At 37.1% G+C, this 27,619-nt stretch overlaps 1 protein-coding gene across 1 annotated transcript; it reads right to left on the reverse strand.

The window, feature by feature from the left end:
* Positions 1-23: 23 nt before the first annotated feature.
* On the reverse strand, positions 24-27,219 carry Ccdc152 (coiled-coil domain containing 152). The gene is made up of 8 exons (XM_051182486.1): positions 27,133-27,219; positions 18,278-18,383; positions 13,359-13,427; positions 10,298-10,362; positions 3,686-3,788; positions 2,222-2,349; positions 437-520; positions 24-154 (listed from the first exon to the last, which is right to left on the reverse strand). Exons 1-8 carry the CDS (start codon positions 27,217-27,219, stop codon positions 32-34), a joined length of 765 nt encoding a protein of 254 aa, XP_051038443.1. The 3' UTR covers positions 24-31.
* Positions 27,220-27,619: the final 400 nt, after the last annotated feature.

The following is a 27,619-nucleotide window of genomic DNA, read 5'->3' on the forward strand; positions in this document are numbered from 1 at the left end:
TAAGTTATAATAAATGCATGAAATACTCTTCTCAAAACCGTCTCCGTGTGAGGCGGGAGCCTTTGACAGCTGCAAGGCGCTGCTCCAGGTCTCGGATGGTGTTCTGTAGACCCGCAATCTCCTTGCTCTTTTCCTCTTGGAGATGCTGAAGCTTCTAAATGAAGCAGAACAAAGGTTGTCATTCATTGCAATGTAGAAGTAAGATGAAGTATAAGGAACGACAAAACAACAATCAAAACACACTTCAGGCTCATGTTTTAAAAACTATCTTACTTTGAAAGGCTTGTAGCTTCACTTTTGTGTGATTGGAAGGGAAAAACTGGTATAGGGCTACAAACATAATTTAATATATTTAAAATAACCATCAGACAATGTTTATATCAACACACTAGGCAATTAATTCACTTACGTTACAGTCAGTGATAAATGCACATACCCTTCTGTAGATACTCTGTGGCAAAATAGTAGCATCCAGATATGACTTTGATTTAGTCTGAACTCTTGCTAGTTTGGTGTCAAACTGAACCAAATTCAGAAGGAGACAATTATTAAAGTTGTTGTAGTTCAATATTTAGAAACAGCACATCTACAGAAAAATATACCAACAAAATCCTCCACTTCATATATTGTAATTGAACACAATCTGTATGATAGACAAAAATTCCTTTATGAAACAATTTGAAAAAAGAACAAAGAACATCCAAAGAATATTCAGTGAAATGGTGGGTAATTAAAATTGCTTTGTGGGCTTTAAAAAAGAGTCAGAATCCTGGACACTTTCTCTATAAGTAGCATGGTACTTTTTCTCAAGACACCGTTTCTTCTTTTCCTACCCTTCCATGTGAGGCATATTCTTGACCACTGAACTAGAAAGTGTTTTCACAATACCATTGGTGTTCTTTTCTCAAGAAAATCAGTATAATCCACATTCTTAGGAAAAAAGCTCATGCATCTTTCAAACTTTGAAGCCAAATATTAGAAATTGGATGTGATTTAGTCAGTTCAGGCTTTTTTTTTTTTTTTTTAAATTTGAATTAAACCAAGTCAAAGTAAAAGATTACTACAGCCTATTCCCATACACCATTTTTTAAAGCACCACAATCCACTCTAATTCTTCCTTTTAGATTTACCTTAATGTAGCCTCTCCAAAAGCATTCTGGTTAGTGGAGAGAACTGCAGAGTTATAATGAGATAGACGAAGACATCTGAGTACTAGTCATCAGTATAATCAGACTATGTTAGTGTCACCACTCAGCAAATAAAATGCAAATTCATAACTGACAGATGATAAGTTGGTGGTACAACTTGAAATATGGCCTGCTGTATTTCATTTGGTCATCCAGCCCTCTCTGTATATATTTGGTTAGGAGGCAGAGGTGGCTATACAGCAACTATACAGCAACATAGTGGCAGCAAGAACAATAGCAATAGCAGGAGCAGTAGCAAAATCCCTTTGAAGCAGCATAACCCCCTTTCTGCCCCATAATGTTACACACAGAACCCCATGAAGCACCCTAGGAATAGCAAAGTCCCTGGAAAATAAATAGTAAATAATTTTCATTAAGATCTGTGAATTTTTGCATAAACTTGACATAGAGATCTGTGGAAGCCATAGCATAATAATGGACAAAGAGATTGGCAGAATTTAGGAAAAAAGTGCAAAAGACAAATAAATTGTTAATATATCAGTAGCCATGAGAGTCTAACATGTAGTGGAAGAACTCATTGAAAAAGGAACTATTTCAAAAGGATTTTGTTCTTCTCTAGAATATGTTTTCATAGAAATATAGAGGAATTTTTTGTTTGTATCCCATATATATATATATATATATATATATATTTATATAAATAAAAAGAGTTCCATGATTTCTTCCAGGGAGAGAGAAGTACCAGGACCTGTTGTAATCCTCCCATTCTGGAATGGTGGTCGTACACCTCTAGTGTAGACAGGACTGTAAAGTCAGGTAACTCCTAAGTACTGTCCATATTCTCAGAGGAAGCACTATTCTTCCTGGAAGCTAAGCCTTTCTTTAGATCTAGTGCTGAGAAGCATATGACAGTAGCCCGCTAACTGAGCATTGCTTTTGCTGGACAATGAGAATGTGTAGTCTTCTCAGAGGCTTCTGTCTAGTCGTGAAAACTGTCATTGCAGTAAGAAACAAACAAAACATGGTTTAGACTAATTAACATGGTCCTGTTTAGAAGACCTGTAAGCACCTACTTCTAGATGTAGTCTGAGTATTTCATTTTGTTTTTCCTTCTCTTGAGTTCTTAACTTTTCATTTAACTCTGATATTTCCATCTCCTTCTTTGCCATTAGTTCTTTGTACTTTTCTTCTTTTAATTCAACTAAGTAAAACAAAAAAAATTCATTCATTAACATTCAAAGTTATGTGCTCACATTTATTTATCTTCTAATCTGCTAATTCAGCATGCTTATCAATCAATTATATTAAACACTTCATACAGGATAGGTGTGTCCTCTGTTTCCACTGAAACATTTCTGCTTTGGGCTAGGAGACAGATATTAATTACAACAATTGCAATGTGATTGCAATGATGCAGGAGGAACATGACAAAGTGCTCCTAGAGAGAAATTGAATTAAGAAAAAAAAAAAAAAAAAAAAACGCTACAGGGGCTGGAGGGATGATTTACCAGTTAAGAGTATTTGTTGTTCTGTCATAGGGGCTGGGTTCAGTTCCAAGAACCCACATAAACAGCTAACAAACACCTGTAATTCCAGCTCCAGAGGATCTGACATGGTTTTATATTGGGAATGCATGTATCTAGTGCACAGACCTATATGTAGATAAAACATACCCACATATAAAAACTCTTATTAAAAGAAGCTGCTGCAAATGGGACTGAAGAGGGTGAGAGTCTATCCTATGCAGCTGAACTTAGTGGTGTCATCCACATGGTACTGGCTTTGGAGGTATGAATCCAAGTGAGGATGCTGTAAGATTACAAACATCTTCTCATATGCTTATTTTCCTCCTGTATATATTTGGGGTAAGGTTTGCTCAAAAGTTTTTTAAAAATGTATTTCATTTTTTAAATGTGCATTGGTGTGAGGGTGTCAGATAACCCTGAAACTGGAGTTACAAACAGTTAAGAGCTGACATGTGGGTGTTGGGAACTGAACCTGGTCTGCTGAGCCATCTCTCCAGCCCCTTTTCAAATATTTTGCTCATTTTATTGTGGAGAGAGCTTGAAATAGTTTTGTCTCCTACCTCAGCCTCAAGTGCTGGAATTACAGGTGTACAGGCCTAGCTTCAAGTTAACTTTTATAAATGATGTTTATAAAGATAGGGTCATTAAGTATGGCTTCAAAATAAGCCAATTCACTACATATGTGCAATGAGAACAGTTTTACTAAAGAAAATTAATGAAAGTAATTCAATATAGTAAGGAAATAATTAAAACCTTATTTAAACCTTTTATATTAATTATATAATCATATACAATACAATACACTTATATAAAGATGCTGATTCACATTGGGCAAAGTTGAACACAAGCATGAATGATAAATAGAGCTAGTATATTTATGTTGCACAAATATACAAAACTTGAAATTCATCAAGGAAGTGTTCACTCAAGAGTACTATTGTTGGAAAAATAATATGCACCTTTAAATTGCTTCATGGTATGTCAGAACTCAATAAATTAAAATTTAGTTACCTTTTTTCTGCATATCCTGATAAAGTTTGCTCATTTCAATTTTATGTCCCTCCTCTTTGATTTTCATTTCACTTATAAGTTTTGCAACATTATTCTTATATTCCTAGAAATTAAAATATATTCACTTTCAATGTAATAATTATAATTTTTGATAATTAAAAAAGGTTAACTTCCCAGTTTATATTAATTTTGACATGCAACTATATACAGTGCTTTTTAATTATTTTCAATTAACTTACTAGTAGGCACACATAAAATGTTTTATTATTCATACATGTATGTCACTGTACTTTGCTCATATACGCACCGATTTCCTGTCCCCTCCTTTAATTGTTCCTTTCCCTCTTTCAAAATAGTCCCTCTGATGGGAGATGTCATTCTGTATATGTTTCTCATACTGGTTTAATGAATAAAGCACTGTTGGCCAATAGGAAAGCAAGATAGGTGGGACTAGGAGACAAGGAGGAAAGAGGAAGTAGTAAGGAGGAGTCAAGATGGAGAGACTGGGGGAGACGAGACGCTGGCCCCGGTAAGAAGACCACATGGAAATATTAGATTAACAGAAATGGTTTAATACTTAAGACAGAGCTAGCTGATAAGAAACAAGTACCTGGCCAACAGAATTATATCAAATATAGAGTCTCTGTGTGTTAATTGGGGCTGGCGCTGCGGCGGGACAAGACTAGGTGGCGGATGGAAAAACCATAGTCCTTACAGTCCCTCTTCTGCTAGAGAGACATCTCAATTCTTTTTATTTATTTTTCTTATTTTATATATCGACCCCAGTTCCTTTTTCCTCCCTCCCTCCCTCTCTCCCATGCTCCCCTGACCTCCCCCCATCTTATTCCCCACCCACTCCACAGGGAGGATGATTCCTTCCAGGAGGGGTCAACAAAATCTGTCAAGTCATTTGGAGTAGGGACTAGGGCTTCTCTCATGTCTCTAGATTAAGGCAGTTATCCCTCCTTGGGGGATATGTTCGCAAAGTCCTTTTGTGCACCAGGGATACATCCTGTTTCCACTGTCAGAGGTTCCTTAGACTGCCCAGGTCTTCTAGCTGAGACCCATGTTCAGGGGGTTTGGGTCAGTCCAATGCTGGATTCCCAGCTATCAGTCTGGAGGCCCATTAGCTCCTCCTTGTTCAGGTCAGCTGTCTCTGTGGGTTTCTGTAACCTGGTCTTGTCCTCCCTCTCTGCATCTGGATTCCAGTTTGGCTCAGTGTTCAGCTGTGGGTGTTTGCTTGTTTCCCTAAGCTACTAGATGAGGGCTCTATGTTGGTGGATAAGTTAGTCATCAATCTCAATATCAGGGAAGGGCATTTATGGTAGCCTTTCCACTGTTGCTCAAATTGTTAGTTGGGATCAGTCTTGGAGGTCTCTGAACATTTCTTTAGAGTCAGTTTTCTCTTCATATCGAGTCTTTCAGAGAATTTATCATATTTTGTTTTGCTTCCTATCTGTTGTAGTTTGAATGTGGACTATCCCCACAGGTTCATGTGTCTAGATACCTGGTCACCAAATGGTGACACTACTTTCAGAGACTGTGGAACCATTAGGAGGCATTGATACAACCTTTAAAGGCTTATTATGGAGATAAGCCTTGAGATTGATAACCTGCCTCTACTTTCTGTTCAAAACCTGCTTCCTGACAGTGGCTGTAATGTGGCCAGCTACCTGGCTTCTTCAGCTTTCTTTCTTGACTGTGATCAGATACATCCCTTTCAACTGTAAATCTAAAGAAAACCTCCCTCCTTTTAACTCTTTCTTGCCAGGTATTTAGCTGCAGCAACAAGAAAAGTAATTGATGCACTGCCCATTACCTTTTCTTGTTCTTCCTCCACACTTCCTTGAGACTCCTTTTCCTCCTCATTGTACCCTTTCTACTTTGTTCATCTCACACACACACACACACACACACACACACACACAATCTGTCTCTCTCTTCCCCCCTCACACAAACACACTCACACTGTGTGTATATTTCCCCTGATCTTCAGACTCATCTTGCTCAATATTTTGTTCCCTTAACATTTTGCTTCTACCTGCATGTCAAATATATGCATGATCTTATATATCTATATAAAATCTAGGAACCACAGATGAAAGAAAACATAATATCTGTCTTTATTAGATTGGTTTAATTTGTATAACATGATTATCTCTAGTTGCATCCATTTCCCTGCAAACAACCTAGCTTCATTTTTTCTTTATGGCTGAAAAAAAATACCATTATACATACATACATTTTCTTTTATTTGTTTCTTATTTTCTAATTAATTAATAAATTATTTTTTTTGCTAGCCTGATCACAGTTTCTCTTCCCCCTTTCTTCCTAGTCCCCTCAACCCCTGTGGGTTTATGAATCTGATTTTATCATTTGCTGGGTGAGGTCTCTCTCTGATGACAACTGGGCAAGACATCAATCTAGGAATATAGTAGAATATCATTAGAAATCATTTCATTAACTTTTTTTTTCTCTATAGTGCTGCCCAGATGTGGGACCCTCTCTCCTGAGTGCTTTAGCCAGTGAGAAGGACCAGTTCTTCCTAGGATTGTAGCCATTGAGGAGCTGGGCCAATTCTGTACAGCCCTGTCCTCTTAGGAGCCATGAATATCAATAGCGATGCATCAGTGCCATGAACACAGACATGGGTCCCAACAGCAGCCCAAGCCCAGACATCACCATGGCCACCCACCTCAGCTCACTCCTCACTTCTTTCACCTCTTCAAATATGCCTTTGCCTACAGGACATGAACCATCCTGTTTCTCTCTCTTCCATATCATACTATATGTTTGCTCATCGCAACAGTGCCCTTCTGCCTGGCGTGGGGCCTTCAGACTGGCGTGGGGCAGAGCTGTTGCTGGAGTCCCTTCCAGTACCTCATTTTTAAATTTGATTATTTGGTTTGTTGTCTAGTTTTTTGAGTTCTTTATATATTTTGGAGATCAGCCCTCTGTCAGATGTGAGGTTGGTGAAGATCTTTTCCCATTCTATAGGCTGCCTTTTTGGCCTTACAGAAGCTTTTCAGTTTCATGAAGTCCCATTTATTAATGATACATTTTTTTATCCATTACTGTTGGATATTTAGCTCTATAACTTAGCTATTGTGAACAGTGCTTCAATAAATACCAATGTACACATCATTCTGCATTATGCTGATCTGGAATCCTTCTGGTAAATAGCCAGGAATGGTGTAGCAGGGTCATAGTGTAGATGTAGTTTTAGTTTCTTGAGAAACCTGCATACTGACTTCCATGGTGGTGGACTATTTTATATTTCCACTGCAATATATGGGGGTTTCTTCTTGTCCATGTCCTTAGTTACATTTTCTAATGCTGTGAACCAACACCATAACTGAGGCAATTGATAGTAGAGTTTATTGGGCTTGTTTACAGTTTAAGAGTACATGACCATCATGGCAGGGAGAGTGGAAGCAGGCAGGTTGGAAGGGCTTTGGAGCAGTAGCTGAGAGCTTATATTCTTATCCAAATGTAGGAGTCAGAAAATGGGGGGAGCATGGTTTACATGCAGAGGTCAGAAGACAACTATATGGAGGTGATTCCATTTTTACATGGGTTCTGGGAATTGAAATTAAGTTTTCTGGCTTGCTCAACAGGCACATCCTTTAACCTGCTGAGCTACCTCATTGGCTCTATACAGATTTTTGACTTCTTTGTGTACTGTAGGTATTAATCCTGTCTGATGTAGCAAAGGTTTTCTTCCATTTTGTAGGGTCTTTCTTTATGCAACTGTTTTTCTTGCTGTACAGAAGACTAACCCCATGAGGTCCCATTTATCTGTTGTTGGCATTATTTCCTGGAGTAGCCATTGCAAACATCCTTACCTATGCTCTATCTTGAAGTGTTTGCTTAAGTTTTTACTCTAACAGCTTTGGGATTTCATGTTCACACTAAGCCTTTGGTCCACTTGGAGTTGATTCTTGTGTGGGTTGAGAAAGGTACTTAGTTTCCTTTTTCTGTTCCTGGATATCCATTTTTCTAGATATCCTTTGTTGAAGAAGTTGTCATTTTTCTAGTATCTGTTTTTGGCATCCTTGTAAATAATCAGGTAGCTGTAATTGTGTGGTTGTGTATCTGGATCTATATTTTGGTTCTTTATTCAAGTCTATTGAGCCAAATGTTTGTCCTAGTGCTAGTATCATTTTTTTTTTTTATTACTAAGGTTCTGCAGTATAACTTGAAATTACAGCTCAGATTTTGTGCAAAAACGTGGGTGTGTGTTTAGTTGTGCATGGTGTTTGTAAACATTTTTTTTTTTTGGCAAAAAGGTTTATAGCTATTCCTAGATAGTGAGTAGTATTGAGTAGGTAAAACAAAAACAAAACCTCAAAGGATTCTAGATGTACTGGCTCATGTGTCTATAATTAAATACACCTATCAGTGTGATAGGTGATGGTTAGTGTTGTCAACTTGACAGAATCTAGAATTACCTAGGCCACAGACCAGGGTTTGCCTGTTAGGGAGTATATTAGCTATGTTAATTGATATGGGAAGACTTGTTTTAATTGTGTGTGTGTGTGTGTGTGTGTGTGTGTGTGTGTGTGTGAGAGAGAGAGAGAGAGAGAGAGAGAGAGAATGTGTGTGTGTGTGTGTGTGTGTGTGTGTGTGTGTGTATTCTGATCCATGAAAAGTGGAGTAACCAACCAAAGCCATTTTCACCCCTCTCTGTGCCTTGGCTGTGGGTGCTATGAGCAGCTGCTTCTAGCTCCTGACCCTGACTTTTCCACCACGATACAGTGCATTTTGATCTGTGAGTCAGAGTAAATCCTTTCCTTATTAAGTTCCTTTTGTTAGTGTCTTTTGTCACAGCAACAGGAAAAATAACCAGGACTACTCGTTTAAAGGGACACAATCTGGACTGCCATTTGTGCTATTTATCCTGCCAAGTAAGTTTCAGAACTGGCCAAACGTATAAGAGTTCGAGATGTGATTAAAGCTGGGCAGAGTCAATGCAGGGAGAACTTCAAAGATGGCCTTTTACCCATTTGTGTGTAACTAGGTTTCTAGATGGGCAACTAGAAGAGCCAATAGAATGTTCTCTATAAACTACACGAGGTGAGGAAGTCACTGTTGCTCTAAGAAGCATATGAGATAATTCTATGTACATTCCCATCTGATTGCATCACCTGCTGATGCCATTGCTAAGTGGAAGGTGTGCATCAATTTGGTAATATTCAGAATTTCACTACAGTTTTTGGGCATAAGAGCTCATACATGTGGGCTGAGGTAGGCTCTAATTTTAGTCTTATTATAGAATAATTCCTTCTTGCCCTTAATGAAACCAATCCCTAGGAAATAATAGCTGGCTGCCTTCTTATTTAGTTTCTTGGAACTTTAAATTTTAAGGGATAGATTCTGGCTGTGTCCTTATTTTATGAAACTTACTATTTTTCTATGTGCAATGTATAGGATCATCTAGCAAGTATTCTATTAAGCATCTTCTATGTTTGATCCTAAGAAGTGGATCTCCATTAGTTATGGGTTTAGCGGGAGGGTCAGTATTAGTAAATTCTCATTGTATTGAGGCCATTTAAGAAGTATACTTTGAACAAAAGCTATTTAAGAAATTTAAAATGTATTGTGCTTTATACTTTTCATCCAATTAAAAAATGTTAAATATATGTGAAGAAGTTTGAGAAGGAAAAAGGTAAAATTTTCTCTGTTTCTGTACCTGAAGTGCAAACTGACTTATCACGTACTACGGAGCTCTGCAGTGAAGATCTGGAAAGGAGCAGGGAAGACTCAAAGAAGATTTAAAGGTGGGGGGGGGGCAGAGAAAAGGATGAGGAGAAAAGTATCCAGGAGATACTTAACTGAAAGTCTAAGTCCTCCAACACAGGCAGAATGCTTTTTTCATAATAGTAATTATTACTCAGACAGAAGTTCCAGGTTGGGCCCTAGAATAAACATCATTTCCTTAAGAGCTTGTCACACAGGAATTCATCAAGTCACAGGAAGATCCTTCAAGCTAAGCCTGTGAAGATTTAACTCGCATTTTGGAGATGTTTGAGTTTGATATGCTGTCTCTTGGTAATAAGAAAAATGTTGTCCAATGAACCCCTCCAAGGGTAGGGGGTAGGGATTAGCATTTTGAGGCACTGTGTTATATGTTCTGTGATTGCTATCACTACACTGTACCTGGAGGATGCAAGTAAATGTAGCAGAGTACAGTGACCACTGGAAGGACCTGATACATGCTGTACATAAAGTTTCCCCATTATTTGGATGGTTTGATGATTACCCAGGTCACAAAAAATACAGACTCATTTCTTTTATAGTAAAAGAATTGAAAAGATTAATAAACAGAATATACTTTAAAGTGAGTCTATTAGCACAACTGAAAATCACATAGCAAAATAATCCCACCTTTTCTTGGCAGAAAGAAATAGTGTATAAGTGATTTCGGTATATTATGTTTTATAAAATGGCTTAGAATTGCAAAAGTTACTGCTCTTTATTAAAAATTTTTACATATATAACATATATTTGCTACACACAAAATTTCTGATGATGTTAATTAAAACAATTTTCTTATTTGAATAAACAAATGCTTTTCAAGGGTCTCATTGAATACAATACATATAATCTCACCTGCTCATGTGATTTTAACGTCTCTTTCATAAAATCAACATTTCTTTTTAGTTGTTCATTTTCATCTGTACAAATAATCAAGGAACATATTACTAAATAACACTGAAAATTAACATGGGATTATCTGTAACATTTACATTTCTGTTCATGCATGTATTCAATAAATGTGTGCCTAGCACTTTTGGACACTGGGAATGCAGTAACACAAGAAGTTACTGCTTTTAACTAAACTTAAAGTCTAGTTGTGTGGCAGATGAAATAGCTATATTAGATAAACCTGTATTTGAGATACTCTGAGACCATGTGATGGGATAGACCTGGGTCATCTTGACACTGGATAAGGGTTTGGGGAAGAAGCAACCACCCTGAGCTGAGATTTAAGAGGTAAGGTTTGTTCTGCATTAGGGAAGGGCATTCCAGACACAAAGAAGTATATAGCAGAGGACGAGCTTGAGAGAAACAATTTCAAAGGCCAGTGTGACAGCTTGCCATTGTAATTCTAGCTCTTCGGAGACTAAGGTAGAAGGATTATTGCAAACTATAGACCAGTTCAGGATAAATACTAAGCTCCAGGCAATCTGAGGCTACAAAATGAGATGTGTCAAGAAACCTAAGAAAAATAAGTAAATAAAATATCTAAGCCTAATTGTAGCATACATTCTCATTGTTTTTAATAATAAAAACGTGGAGTCAGCTATCAGGACGTTAAAGCTGAAGGATCAGAGCACAGCAGCCAGCCACTAGAGGTATTACCTCTACCAATGCTCAGCATCCTGTGATCACAAGTGCTGAGATCACCTTTGTGTGAGCTCTGTTTCTCTTTTAGCCTGAATCAATCTCCTGTAGCCCAGGCTGTCCTTGAACTCACAGAGATCTGACTGCCTGGTTCCTGAGTGTTGGGATTAAAGGTTGTGTGCCATTACTGCCTGGCCTCTGTAGCTAACTGGTGGCTTAGTGCTATACTCTGATCTTCAGGCAAGCTTATTTGTTATAGCACAAACAAAATATCACACCTAATGACTTGAGTTCAATCTTGGGACTCCCAGGGTGGATGGAGGGAACTGACTTCAGCAAGTTGTTCTCTTACTTTCACATGAGAACCATCTGACATGTGCTCCACCTCCCATACAGATAAATAAACAAAAATATTTAAAAAGAAAGAAAAGCTATAATTTCAGAATAGGAAACCTGGTGAGGTATAAAGCGTGAGAAAGAGGTGCTGTACAAATTCAAACTACACTGTCTAGGAAGACATATCTGTAAGAATAACTAGGAATTTTCAATACATTAAGAGAAGAATATTGAACAATGAAGTAGTAAAATGACTCATGATGTACATTACTATAGTATGGCTGCTGCACTCTTGAATTCACAGCAGCTGTGATTACCCATCATAATCCTGTCCAGGAGTGGAAGTGGGCTCACGAGGCTCCAACTCTTCCTGAACATCTATAGGCAATTAATAGTTACTGTAGGAAGGGGTAACATTTTCCTCAGTGGTATAGCCACTGGTAAGGTGTCTATGTTCTTATAGAGAACCCCTCACCCATGCTCTTCTAAGTGACTCTACTGTAACTCACTGGGTCATCAAAACAAACAAACAAAGAAACAAACACAACAGCATGTGTGCCCCCCACACCTTATTTTCTCTAAGTGAAAAACGTACCAAAAATGGGAAAATATTTTCAACCAAAACAAAACAATATTTTCTTTAGCAAAGTAAAGACTACAGATAACTTTTCTGTTTCTCCTCTACTGTGTGGAATTTTAAAGTCATGGGGACACAGTAAGTTTTCACATTGAAATAAAAGTAGTATTTCGGAGGACTTCAATCTCTTTAAAAGTAAACGGGCTTTCTTTATGATTTAGCTTTATATGTTTTAAGTCAGCTATTCTAGGAATACAGTTCAGAGGCATTAAGTATAATGTGTGTAAGCATCTTGACTTCCATCTCCAGAAACTTATCTTCCCTTAGTGTATATGTGGTGTCTACCAAACACTAATCTCTCTTATTCCAACCCCCAGCCCCTGGCAACTTGCTATTTTCCATCTCTTAATTTTATTACTCTAGGTACTAGGTATGAGTGGAACTATAAAGCCTCTGTCTATTGTCTGGCATATTTCACTTAGCATAATGCTTTCAAGTTCATTCATGTAACATGCATGCATCATTCCATTTTAAGGATGCATAACATTTCTTCATAGGAGTATACCTCATTTCTTTACCCATCTGTTGAACATTGGAGTTTACTCAGCTCTGTTATTTCGATAGGCACTTAAAAAGAGGAAAAGACTTATTTTTGTTTACAGTTCTGTGAGTTTCAGTTCATGCTTGTACCATTGCTTTGAGCCTGTGGTAGCACACAGTGAAAGTACAGGGCAGGTCAAAGCTGTTCATTGCATGTGGCTGGTTTGTTACAGAGAAACAGAGGCAAATGTCCTCTGCCAGTGTTCTTTCTCCTATGGGCTGGAGACTAAGTTTCTAATACAGGAACCTTTGGAGGCACATTTTATATCCAATCTTCAGGGAGCCACTTCCTCTTTATCGCCTTAGTGATTAATGCTGCTATAAATACCACTGTACAAAACTTTATGTCTCTTATTTTCATCCTTTTTGTAAATTCCTTGGAGTGAAATTTCTGAATCAAATGGTAATTCCAAGTTTCATTTTTTTCTGAGTAATCACCATTTTCTGATGACAGCTACATTATATTCTATTAAACACCAATACACCTTGTGTTTTGAGGCAGGGTCTCTCAGTGACCTTGAGTTTGTCAAATAGGTCAGGCTAGGTAGCCCCTGAATGAGCCATAGAGTTTCACCAGTGCTGGGTTTATAAGTGGGTACCACTACACCTGGCTTGTTTTTATGCCTTCTTCCTTCCTTCCTTCCTTCCTTCCTTCCTTCCTTCCTTCCTTCCTTCCTCCCTCACTCACTCCCTCTGTCTCCTCTTCCTTCCTTTAAACACGACTTGTATGAATTGTACTGATATAAGGAATTTATTGAATGAATTATCTACCCCCCCAAACCATGCTTTTAAGAATGATTTTCCCCAATTTACCTTTTAAATTGTGTTGATATTGAATAGTCTGTTGTAACCCTTTTATCATAGTATGAAGAGTAGTACATTCTAAAACATAAAAGATACATTTATTTGAAAACTATCTTGGAATCTTCTTGATTGAAAGAATTGAAACAATATAGTATTTAACTGAAGATTATGTGATCTTAATAAAGCAACCAGACATCTCAAGATAAATTACAATATATATATTGTCTTAGTTAGAACAATTATTCCTGTGGTGAAACCTGGAAACAAGAGCTATCCTGGTACCAATTTCTGTTTTAGTTAGGGTTACTATTGTTGTTATGAAACCTGGAGGAAAGAACTAATTCAGAGGCCATGGAGTAGTGCTGCTTCCCCATGGTTTGCTCAGCCAGCTTTCTTATGGAACCCAGGACCACCAGTCCATGGGTGCCTCTACTCATAGAGGGCAGAGACCTCCAGCATCAATCACTAATTAAGAAAATGACCTACAGGCTTACTTATAGCCTGATCTTCTACAGGCATTTTCTCAAATGAGACTACCTCCTCCTCCCCCACTCCCTCTCCCCACTTCCTTCTCTCATTCTCCCAACTCCTTTTTTCTAGTCTTGTCTTTTTCTTTCCTTTCCTTCCCTTCCCTTCCCTTTCCTTTTCTTTTGTGATAGGGTTTCTCTGTGTAGCCCTGGAAATCCTGGAACCTGCTCTATAGAACAGGCTGAGATCCACCTGCCTCTGCCTCTCAAGTGCTGGGATTAAAGGCATGCACCACTCCCTCTCAGCAAGCTCCCTCCTCTCTGATAACTCTAGCTTTTGTCAAGATGACATAAAACTAAACAACATATACATATAGTAAGTAATTTAAATTAATGTTTTATGTGAAATTAGTATTGACTTTTCTAAGGCACAGTACCATAGAGACCTTCCCACTGTGCCTTAACTATATCTTCCCTGAAAGTGACCCACACCTGGTCACATCTGTGAATCACAATAAGTGTTTCCATGCAACTCTTCCAGGAAAGCACATTCTTAACAAAGAGAGTCAAGTCACATAGATATTAGTTGATAACTTGCTTCACACATGCACCTGTGCTAGATGATATAACAAGAGATGTGCTCAGTCATTACTTGTCCTTATTGTAATATTAGTGAAATGAGGTAGCTGAAGTTCCCTCAGTAATTAGCAAACAAAAATCATCTTGCTACTCTGTGTGTACTGGAGGCTTTAAAAAGTATTTTTAAAATTTGAACACAAGATGGCAGACTCACCACATTTTCCCTCATTAGTAATTAGCTAGCTAAAGAATACTCCACGAACTAGAACAGCATTTAAAGATTCATAATAAGAGCTTCTCATTGTCTCTTCCAACTTTAATCTGCATTATCTTTCCCCCTAGAATTTATTATGCTGTCCTATTAATTTTTTTGATTATTGAGCTATTTCTTAATAATTTAGTACACCAATAATGATTTTAGTGCAAATTTTAGGATTTAGTATTAGTTAGCAATTTATGTGTTAGTATATATTTCATAGAATAGTTTGAAATATTAAATGGAATTAAAACATAGCTTACAGTTTGGACCTGAAATGTCTCCCAAAGACTCATGTACTAAAGGTTTGGTTCTTACCTCATGGAGTCCATGGGAGGTGGGAAAAGCTTGAAGAGAGAAAATCTGGCAAGAAGTTAGGACAGAGATTCATACCTTTAAAGGGGATTGTGAGACCTAGTCCTCTCCCTTGGTTTCACATCCAGGCATAAGGCTTATGGGCTTTTTCTGCTGTGTGTCATGCTATCATGTGCTGCCCCAGGCCACATGGTCACATGGTCAAGGACTGAATACTCCAAAACTGTAAGCCCTAAATGAACCTTTCTTCTTTTTAGGTTGATTTAGCCCAGTTTTGTTGTTACAGTAATGGAGAGATAGTTAACTTAAGCATATAAAAGATTCTACTAGTGTTTAGTCTTCAACACTAATATTATTATCATCTTGATCACAATTACAATGTGTCCAAAATTTACCAAATTCTACAAAAGGCTACACTAAAACCTGTACAGAGATAACTATAGCAGGCATATTAATAACAGCTAAAATTTGGATGAATAAGTGAACGAACACACTGTGGTGTCTTCACAAAATTCAATAAAAATGATTTTTTCTATTGGGCACAGAAACGTGAAGGAATTTTAAAAGCAAAGTGAAAGAAGTCGGTCTAAAGAAGTTGCATGTTATGTGATCCCAACTATGTGATGATTTGGAAAATGAAGAACTGTACCCAGTAAAATGATCAGTGAAGATCAGACAGCTAGAGAGATCAAAGGAAGTAAGGATGCATATGCAGAACACTGGGAATCTTTCAGGGCAAGGAAACAAGTATCTGTTTTGATACTATAATGATAAATGCATGCCATTACATGTTTATCAAAACCCATAGAATGAATAACACAAGAAGTGAGCACTAAGTAAACTTTGGGTTTTAACTAATTATCTATCAATTCAATATTGCCCCAGAAGCTGTAACAAATGCAAGGTGTTGATGACAGGGAACGTGGAGGAACCAAAGAATATATCAGTATTTTCTATACTTTCATTCATTTTTCTTTGTGTATTTTAAACTTTCCAAAATGTCTACCAATTAACAAATCTGAAATACAGTAATTTCTGTTGATTTTGGCACAGTGTCGCATACTTAGAAAATTTTTTTCTATAATAAATACAAGTACTTTAAAATGTTTTTGTGGTTTTATCTTTTTGACATTTAATAAAATTTTAGATGTACAGAAAAACTGAAAAGATTATATATGATTTATTTCTGATATGCAATTCCTGACTATATATCATCACTAATATATAATTGGCCAGTTACCCCTACCATCAATACTCTACAATAGTAGGGTATATCTGTTGTAACTTATGAACAAATATTGATGTTATTAACTAAAATTCCTGCTTTATTTATTTTCATATGTTTACTTTTTATGTTTGTCCTAGGATGCTCTCCACCATACCACTATATACTTATTTGCCATTTTGTCTTAGGCTTCTCTGCTCTGACAGTTCTGTTTCTTTGGTTTTGATGACTTTGACAATCTTTGAAATACTGGTCAGGTGGGAATTTGCATGACGTTTATCTCATGATTAGATTGGGGTTATAAGATGGGGAGGAAGTTTACAAAAGTAAAGAATCATTTTCATCATATTATACCGTATCAAAGGTACATACAGTTAATATGGTATTGTCTTTGATTCACTGATCATGTGGCAGTGATAAAATTTGCCCAGTGTCAAGGTTCAGCACCATGCAATTTAATATCTACCTTGTTATACTGTGTGCTTCCCTATAGAAAAGAAAATTCTTTACTGGACTCACACTTAACCAGTGGAGTCATGCTCCACCTATCTAGAACAAATAATCTCCAAATGCCATTTGGAATTCTGCCACACCGGAGAATGTTTCTTCTTCCTTTATTATTTATTTATAAAAGTGCATTCAGCCTATTTGTTTTGCATTATGGGTATAATTCAGCACTGTTCTTTTTGTTACTGAAGTTATTCCAGCTTTGGACTTTGAAAGCTCTTTCAGTTTGTTTCTGAGTTGTTTTTGACAAATTTCAGCATTATGCACTTATTTTCTCTTTTCTTTCACTTAAAAAAAAAAAGACATTTCAAGAGGAGAAAGGCTCTCTCTTTCTATTCCCAGTTGGATTGAACTCATAACCCACCTCTTTTAGCCTCCTGAGTGCTATAGTCTTGTAATGTAATACCACACTAGGCTATTTTTTTTTTCTCTTTGAGTATTGTCTTTCTGTGGCATTACCAAGTACTTCAATCTTTTTTTTTTTTTTTTTTTTTTTTTTAAGATTTATTTATTATGTATACAATGTTCTGTCTGCACGTCAGAAGAGGGCACCAGATCTCATTATTGACAGTTGTGAGCCAATATGTGGTTGCTGGGAATTGAACTCAAGTCCTCTGTAAGAGCAGCCAGTGCTCTTAACCTCTGAGCCATCTCTCCAGCCCCAAGTGCTTCAATCTTACAGTATAAATGTAATCCTAATCCTATACTCACTCAGTTCTTTTTTATTAGAGAAAGGTATTAGAAGATAAGATCTGGGCACTGGATCATTGCTACCTTAGGACCTCTCGGTAGACACATACATACAAATAACATTATAGAGACTAAGCAGGTTGTATTTGGAAATAAATATGTATATACACATACATATATTCATGTAACAACAATTAATGTAAAAAGAGGCCATGCATGTGAGACAAAGCAAGGAGGGATATGGGGAGGGCTTGGAGAAAGGAAAGCAAAGGGGTAAATTATATTATTATAATCCCCAAAAATAAAAGAAGTAACACAAATAAAAAATAAAAACCACAAAAGGAAATCTATGTGCATGGTTTCATTTGAACAATGTTCCTACATTTTACTGCTTTCTTTGTGTGTGTGTGTGTGTGTGTGTGTGTGTGTGTGTGTGTGTGCGCGCGTAAATATGCATGTCTGTATGTAAGTGTGACATGTATTAAGTTAGAGGACAATATTTAGGAGTTGACATTCTTTTTTAAAATGAGGGCACTGGACTTGGCTACAGGTGTCTTTACTCACTGAATCACCTTGTCATTTTAAAGCTTCATTTTAAAATCTTAATACTGGTGACCCATCTTACATTTATGTAACTTAAGTTTTGCCCCACGTGGTTTTAGAGGCCTATACTGAGCCTTCAATTTGCCATATATTACATGGGTATATCTGGTAGAAGACTTAACTGCCTTAATTCTAGTTTGTTTGTTTGGAGCTAGTACTAAAATAGAGTCCAATGAGACAACAGTCTGCACTCACTTAAGGTAGGAGACAAATACTGGCATAACATCAATCTCTGTAGTTATCACCCTCATTAGACTAGTATTTTGTTAGGCAGTGAAAGACTGACCTTCTTTTATAGTGGCTTCTCTTGTTTGCATTATCTTTAATAAACTATTAGTCTTCTCCAGCTGAATATCCAGACGATTGTTCTTTCCTGTGGTTTCTATCATTTTCTGCAGAAGAAATTGGGAACATGTTATCACAAAAATCAATGACACTATTTTGATTCTTTTGTTAAGAATATGAAGTCAAATGAGAACAAAACCCATTAACATCTGAAAGTCTAAAAACTGAATTTGGGATATAATTTCAAATAAACTATAGTGTACTGAATCTTCAATTTTCCCTTTCTTACATGCATAGCTTCTGGCAGCAGAGAAATTCCTTCATTCTAGGTTTTCATGTATTTTAAACTATACTAAGAAGAAGAGTACAATGATGCAACAGTATGAAAAGTTCTACATGCACTTAAAGCAGGTTGCACATGGAGGGCACAATGGCAGTTACTGCAGTGAACACCCTCATTACAATTAACATGACATCCTGATTTATTTTCTATTTTTAAAGCCTCTTGGTAGTGTTGAGGATAGAGTCCAGTGACAAAAAGTGCCATATTAACATTCATGATACCCCCTTGGGTTTTAGTTCTAGCAAGCACACAGAACTGCACGTGCGCATGCATGCTCACACACGGGTGCACGCGTGCGCGTGCGCGCGCACACACACACACACACACACACACACACACACACACACACACACTCATTCATGGGGAAGGCCATGGTAAAATATTAAATCAGCCTGCTATAAATAGGAAAATATGACCTAGTATGAGTACCTTTCTTTCGATTATTCAGCCTTTACTTACATGTTAATCACAGGTGTCTACCAAGCATAGTAGATGCTTCTCTGGAGGCTGATGCAGGAGAGTCTCCTGAGCCCAGGAGTTTATGTCCAGCCTGGACACTACAGTGAGGTCTGGTCTTAAAACTTTTATTTCCAGAAAACTTTATGATGGCATAACTATGCTATTTACTGTGTTCTGCACCTAGCTGTTGCACTTAGAATTATTTTCTGGAAGACAATATCACAACAAATCTATTGCATTCTTTCTACAGCTATTTTGAGCCTTATTTTGGAGGATGCAATTAGGTAAAATTTGTTGTTTATAATTTTTCTATTATACACAATAAAGAATCATTTTGAACATATTTCTTTGGTATCTTTGTAAACAGAATAATGAACTTCCTTGTACTCTTCAAGTATATTGATTCATAATCAATCTTGTGTTTTCTGTATCTCTATCCACTTCCCCACTTTTAACTTAAGCAGCTCATTGTCTCACTTCATCTGTATTATTATTTCTGTATCTCATTTAGAGGAAAAATTCTAAATATTAAAATACCATATCAGATTAAAAACTCTCAATCACTATAGATGGACAAACAAGATATTCAATGACAAAGCCAGATTTTCACAATACAAGCCAGATTTTCACAATATGTATCCACAAATCCAGTCCAACAGAAAGTTCTGAAAGGAAAACTCCAACTCAAGGAAGTTAACTAGGCTCACAAAGACATAGGCAATATATAATCCCACTTCACCAGAACCCAAGTGTAAAGCAGGGCAAATATATTTACAATACCACCACCAACAACAAATCTAAAACAAACAAGCATTAACAATCAATGGCCCTTAGTTACACTCAACATTAATGGTCTTAACTCACCTATAAAAAGACACAGGCTAACAGAATGGATACGAAGACAGAATCCATCCTTCTGCTGCATATAAGAAATACATCTAGTCCCCTAGCAGCAGGAAGCAGTTTGGAAAGAACGACACTCAAGTTCCCAAATATTGTTTATAAATGTTTGTTTTCCTTTAAATTGGTTTGATTATAAATGGTTAATGACCACAGCCAATCTCTTTTTAAAGGCAAAAAGGGGATTTTGGTCTAGAAATGAATACTTTGTTTTGAAATGGATTTTTATTTATTTATACAACATTAAGGTCAATTTTGTGATAAGTGTATTTCTCCTCTTGTTTAGGTATTGTGTTTATAAAGTTCGTTTAAAAATGTATAATTAAGTAGATAGTTACCCATGATAGTCAAAACTTATAGTTTAGTTAGTTTCTAGATATAGAAATGGACAGGCATTCTTCAAACCCTTCAAAGACCTACAGAATATGGCATTTAAAATGGTTTAGAATTTTTTCTTCACAGTGAGGCACAACTGCTCCTGGCAACACCATCTGTGTCAGAAAGGAAGAGGGACATCGAAGAAACTTGTTATGGAGTTTACTCCCAATATGGCAAGACTAGCCATTTGTTCAAGATACTGCTCTTGTCTGGACTGTTTGACTTGATGCTGTATAAACTGGACATGCAGGACCCACAGAAAAGTGACTGCTCATTCAAGATGGACATTGCTACAGATTTCCTGCTTCATGGAAGAGTCGGCCAGACAGTCTGCAGGACACAGAGAAAAGTGTCTGACAAATTGCCAATACAGGTAGACAGTTTAAAGTTTCCTGCTTTGCTGTGGTGTCTGCCAGACACACTATGGCCTGTAGGCTAAAGATGGAACATTACAGAAAAACTTCTGGTGACTGACTAGGAGAGATGTCTCTGTCATTTTTAGAGTTTATATATTATCCTTCTGTGGTCTTTGATGGAGTTGAAGACAGATAGTTACAGTTATAATTTGCCTTAGTTAGGATTAAAGATAAGTTACATATAGGACTTTAGACTCACAAAGATAGGATAGATGATGGACTATTTTCATTAAATCTTGCTAATTGTTAATGGACTGAATATTGTTAGCTGTGGTTCTTATTTGATAACTGTTTTGTTACATATTTTGCTATGTTAAGGTTAAAACCCTTTTTATTGAGACAGAAAAGAAGAGATGATTGGCGATGTCATTCTGTAAATATGTTTCTCTTATTGGTTAATAAATAAAGCACTGTTGGCAAATAGGAAGGCAAGATAGGTGGGAGTAGGAGAAAACAAGGACTCTGGGAGATATAGTGGGGAGATTCGAGATGTAGAGACTTGACAGAAGAGGGCCAGACCCTCTCTCCAGTAAGAGAAGACCACGTGGAAACACTTAGATTCATATAAATGGGATAATATTTAAGACAGAGCTAACTGATAAGAAACTGATAAGTAACTGGCCAACAGATTTGTATCTAAAAAAAAAAAAAAGAAAGAAATACATCTAAGCTTCAAAGACAGACATTATCTCAGTTGAAAGGGTTGGGAAAAGATCTTCCAATCAAATGCAACCAAGAAGCAAGCAGATATTAGGCTATCCTAATATTTAATGAGTTAGACTTCAAATGAAAATCAATCAAAAGAGATGAAGATGGTCATTTCGTATTCACCACTGGAGAAATCCATCAGCGCAAAGTCTCAATTCTGAACATCTATGCCCCAAATACAAAGGCACCTACATTCGTAAAAGAAATGTTACTAAAACTCAAAGCTCACATAAAACCTCACACACTCATAGTGGGAGACTTCAACACCCCACTCTCACCTCTAGACAGGACCACCAGTCAGAAACTTAACAAAGAAACAAAGGACTAACAGAAGTTATGTCTCAATTGGTTTTAACAGACATATAGAGAACATCCTATCCAAACATAAAAGAATATATCTTCTTCTCTGTTCCACATGGAACCTTCTCTAAAATTGACCACATACTAGGTGACATAACAAACCTCAACAGATACAAATAAATTGGAATAGTTCCCTGTATCTTATCAGACCACCATGCTTTAAAGTTGGAATTCAACAACAACACAAATTGCAGAAAGCCTACAAACTCATGGAAACTGAACAATGAGCAATTGCACCATACCTGGGTCAAAGAAGAAATAAAGAAAGAAATTAAGGACTTCCTAAAATTCAACGAGAATGAGGACACAACATACCTGACCTTATGGGACACCTTGAAAACAGTGTTACGAGGGAAGTTCATTGCACTAAGTGCCCATATGAAGAAAACTGAGGCTAATCACATTAGAGAATTAACAGCACAACTGAAAGCCTTAGAGCAAAAAGAAATAAGCTCACAACGGAGTAGACACCAGGAGATAATCAATTTGAGGGCTAAAATCAATGAAGTAGAAACAAGGAAAACAATAGAAAACAATTAATGCAACAAAGAGTTGGTTTTTCAAGAAAGTCAACAAGATAGACAAACCTTTATCGAAACTAATGAAAAAGCAGAGAGAATATGCAAATTAACATAATCAGAAACGAAAAGGGGGACCGAACAATGAACACAGAGAAATCCAGACACTTTTCAGGTCATACTTTGAAAACCTGTACTCTACAAAATTTGAAAATTCAAAGGAAATGGACAAATTTCTGGATAACTATCACTTACCAAAGTTAAATCAAGAACAGACAAACAACTTAAATAGACTTATAAGCCCTAACAAAATAGAAGCAGTCATCAAAAACCCTTCCAACCAAAAAAAAAAAAAAAAAAAAAAAAAGCTCAGGGCCAGATGGCTTCAGTGCAAATTCTACCAGAAATTCAAGGAAGAGCTAATATCAATACTCCTCAAATTGTTCCACACAATAGAAACAGATGGTTCATTACCAAACTCTTTTACTGAGGCCACAATCACCTTGGTATCAAAGCCACACAAAAACACAACCAAGAAAGAAAAAACTATAGACCTATATCCCTCATGAACATCGATGCAAAAATAATAAAATACTGGCAAGCCAAATCCAAGAATACATCAGAGAAATCATTCACCATGACCAAGTAGGCTTCATCCCTGGATTGCAGGGATGGTTTAACATACAAAAATCTATCAACGTGATCCACCATATATGATCATCTCCCTAGATGCTGAAAAAGCCTTTGACAGAATTCAACACCCTTTCATGATAAAGATCTTGGACAGATCAGGGATGTAAGGAACATTCCTAAACATAATAAGAGCAATATACAGTAAACCAACAGCCAAAATCAAACTGAATGGAGAGAAGCTTAAGGCAATTTCTCTAAAATCAGGAACAAGACAAGGCTGCCCTCTCTCTCCATATCTCTTTAATATTGTACTTGAAGTCCTAGCTAAAGCAATAAGACAACAAAAGGAGTACAAGTGGATCCAAATTGGAAGGGAAGAAGTCAAATTGTCTCTATTTGCAGATGATATGATAGTTTACATAAACGACCCAATAAACTCTACCAGGGAACTCCTACAGCTGATAAACACCTTCAGCAAACTAGAAGGATACAAGATAAACTAAAAAAAATCAGTAGCTCTATTTTATTCAGATGACAAAGAGGCTGACAAAGAAATCAGAGAAACATCAACCTTTACAATAGCCATGAGCAACATAAAGTATTTTGGGGTAACACTTACCAAACAAGTGAATGACCTATATAATAACAACTTTGTTTGTTTAAAGAAAGAAATTAAAGAAGATACCAGAAAATGGAAAGATCTCCCATGCTCTTGGATAGGTAGGATAAACATAGTAAAAATGGCAATCTTGCCAAAAGCTATGTACAGACTCAATGCAATCCCCATTAAAATCCCAGCACAATTCTTCACTGGCCTTGAAAAGATAATAAACTTTATATGGAAAAACAAAACACCCAGTATAGCCAAAACAACCCTGTACAATAAAGGAACTTCAGGAGAAATCACCATTCCCGAGTTTAAGCTCTCCTACAGAGCTATAGTCTTGAAAATAGCCTGGTATTGGCACAAAAATAGACAAGTAGACCAATGGAATTGTATCTAAAATTCTGATATTAACCCACACACCTACGAACACCTGCTTTTTGACAAAACAGCTAAAAGAATACAATGGGTGGAGGAATGCATCTTCAACAAATGGTGCTGGCACAATTGGATGATGGTATGCAGACTGCAGATAGACCCATGTCTATAGCTATGCACAAAACTCAAGTCCAAATGGATCAAAGACCTCAACATAAACCCAGCCACACTGAACCTCTTAGAGGAGAAAACGGGAGGTATCCTTGAACAAATTGGTATAGGAGACTGCTTCCTGAACATAACTCCATTAGCACAGACACTGAGATCAACAATTAATAAATGAGACCTCCTCAAACTTAGAAGCTTCTGTAAGGCAAAGGACACAGTGGACAAGACCAAATGGCAGCCCACAGACTGGGAAAAGATTTTTACCAAACCTATATCTGACAGAGGGCTGATCTCCAAAATATACAAAGAACTCAACAAACTAGTCAACAAAACACCAAATAACCCTATTTAAAAAATGGGGTACAGCACCGAAGAAAGAATTCTCAATAGAGGAAATCAAAAAGGCTCAAAGACACTTAAGAAAGTGCTCCACATCCTTAGCTATCAGGGAAATGCAAATCAAAACAACTTTGAGATACCATCTTACTCCTGCCAAAATGGCTAAAATTAGAAACACCAAAGACAACTTATGCTGCAGAGGATGTAGAGAAAGGGGAGCACTCCTCCACTGCTGGTGGGAGTGCAAACTTGTACAGCCATTTTGGAGATCAGTATGGTAGTTCCTCAGGAAAATGAGAATCAGTCTACCATAGGACCCGGCAATCCCCCTTGTAGACATATACACAAATGATCCACATCCATACAACCAAGACATGTGCTCAACTATGTTCATAGCAGCATTATTTGTAATAGCAGCAACCTGGAAGCAACCTACATGCACCTCAACTAAAGAATGGGTGAAGAAGTTGTGGTACATTTATAAAATGGAATACTACTCTGTGCGGGGGGGGGGGGGGAGGACAAAAAAACAATGGAATCTTGAAATTCGCAGGCAAATGGATGGAACTAGAAGAAACCATCCTGAGTGAGGTAACCCAGTCACTCATTTGTACTCACTCATATATGGATTTTATACATACAGCAAATGATCACCAGCCTGTAATTCACACCGCCAGAGAAACTAGGATATAAGGAGGAACCTAAGACATTCATACAAGGTCCCTCACAGAAGGGGAAAGGAACATGATCTCCTAAGCAATTTGGAATTCGTGTACAGTGAGTAGAAGATGAGTTAGAAGAAAGAGATGGGAAGGAGAGGAGAACTTGTGGGACCTGGAAGATTGAGTCAGGGGACGAATAGTTGAGAGAAAACAAACAAACAAACAAACAAAAAAAGAGATTCCACAATAGAGTGAGCCATTATAGATTTGAAGAGAAAACTGACTCTAGAGAAATGTCCAGAGACCTACAAGGATGACCTTACTAATAATCTGAGCAACAGTGGAGAGGCTACCTTAAATACCCTTCCCTGATAATGAAATTGATGGCTAACTTATATGGCATCATAGAACCCTTATCTATTAGCTGATGGAAGCAGAAACAAACACCCACAACTAAATACTGAGCCGAGCTCCTTGAATCCAGTTGCAGAGAGGGAGCAGTGATAAGAAAGGGGGTCAAGACCAGACCACAGAAACCCACAGAAACAGCTGACCTGAACAAAGTGGATTTCATGGATCCCCAGACTGATAGCTGGGAAACCAGCATGGTACTGACTCAGACCTCATGAACATGGGTCTCAGTCTAAGGGACCTCTGACAGTGGAACCAGGATATATTTCTGGTGCACAAAAGGACTTTGGAAGCACATTCCCTATGGAGGGGTACTCCCTTAATCTAGAGGCAGGAAGGAGGGCCTAGACGCTAGTCCAAATAACTTGACAGATTTTGATGATCTCTCCTGGAGGGTACCACCCTCCCTGTGGAGTGGGGGGGTGAATGGGAAGGGGGGTCGGGGACATGGGAGAGAGGGAGAGGGAACTGGGTACCACATATATATATATATATATATATATATATATATAGTGTGTGTGTGTGTGTGTGTGTGTGTGTGTGTGTGTGTGTGTGTGTGTGTGTGTGTGGTACAATTCTCTTTATTTAGGATACTTGAGAATAAGATAATGTATTTTCAAATTAATGTACCAACATATGGCATCGATTCCTTTTCACATGCATACTTATTTCTTTTCCTTTTTCTACATTAATCTCTGGACTAAGAAAAATCCAAGTTTTTAGCAAAGAGAAGAAATAGGGAACAGATAGGATGGGGGGAACTAAACACATTTATGTTCTATAATTACAATTTATTATCATGGCTGAAGACTGAAACATGAACCCACTTTCCTTTTCATTAAAACTATTTTGGATTTTGTGGGTATTCTGGCATTCCCTTAACTTTAGCAAAAATACAACAATTGTTTGTTTCTTTTCCCTAAGAACATTTTTATATATTAGTACAAGTAAGTTAAAATGAGAAAGGGCATTATGGAAGAGGAGGTAGAAAGAATGTAAGAGGCAGAGGATGAGGAAGAGTGTTGTGAAATGCTGTCTTTTGGCCATGACATGGCTGTTGTATTCAAGGACTCATAGCTAAAATTCATGTTTAAAGACTAAAATACATGAAGTTTATTAGTACTTATAAAGAAATACAGCCTCCAGAAATAGCCAAACAATGAAAAAATATAACTTAAATTTTTTGTCTCCCAGTAAAGACATAGCCCCTCACAGAATCAAATGCAGACACTGCCCATTGTATTTTTTAAAATTAGAACTTCTCACTTTTATTTTATGTGTGTGAGTGTTTTGGCTGCATCTAAGTGCACCATAAGTGTATAGTACCCTTAGATACTATAGGAAGGTGTTGCATCTTCTCGAATTGGAGTTACAGTTGTGAGCAGCCAAGTGGATGCTGGGAACTGAACACTGGTCTTCTACAAGAGCAGTTGGTGTTGTCAATCACTGAGCAATTTCTCCAGCCCTGGATCACTTTTTTTTTTTTTTTTTTTTTGAAATTTCCTTTCTTCCTAGTTTCTCTCTTTGACAAAAATCTTTTTTGTTTCTCGACAGCCATTTGCTATGTGTGTTTACATACCTTTTCAATCTGTGAGAAGTCATCTATCAGTTTGTCAAGATTCACATTGCTAATCTTTTTCATACTTCCTTCATTGCTTTGATCCATGCCTGAAATAATGAAGCATAGACAATACTAAGGAAGACCCAAACCATTACAACATTGGTCATCATTCAAACACTAATGTAATTGTCCTCTGAGCTCCATTTTACTTGGAGAACTTTTAGTATACTCCATGTTAGCAGCAATCAAATACATTGCTTTCTCTACTCTTTACCATACCCAACTCTGCCAAATTTTCTCTAAACATACCTAAAATGTGTGTGGCTATATACGCATGTATAAAAATTATTTGCCTCTAATATTTAATAAAATCTAATAATGTCACCACCTAACACTCATCTCTTTTCCTATCAGCCTGGCTGGACTTATAATCTGATATATTATTCAATCTGTGGCATGACTTTAAAGGCAAGCAGTCTCACTTAATTTTCTAAACATGCTTGTT

Source organism: Phodopus roborovskii, unplaced genomic scaffold (assembly GCF_943737965.1).
Source record: "Phodopus roborovskii unplaced genomic scaffold, PHOROB, whole genome shotgun sequence".
NCBI classification, from domain to species: Eukaryota; Metazoa; Chordata; class Mammalia; order Rodentia; family Cricetidae; genus Phodopus; species Phodopus roborovskii.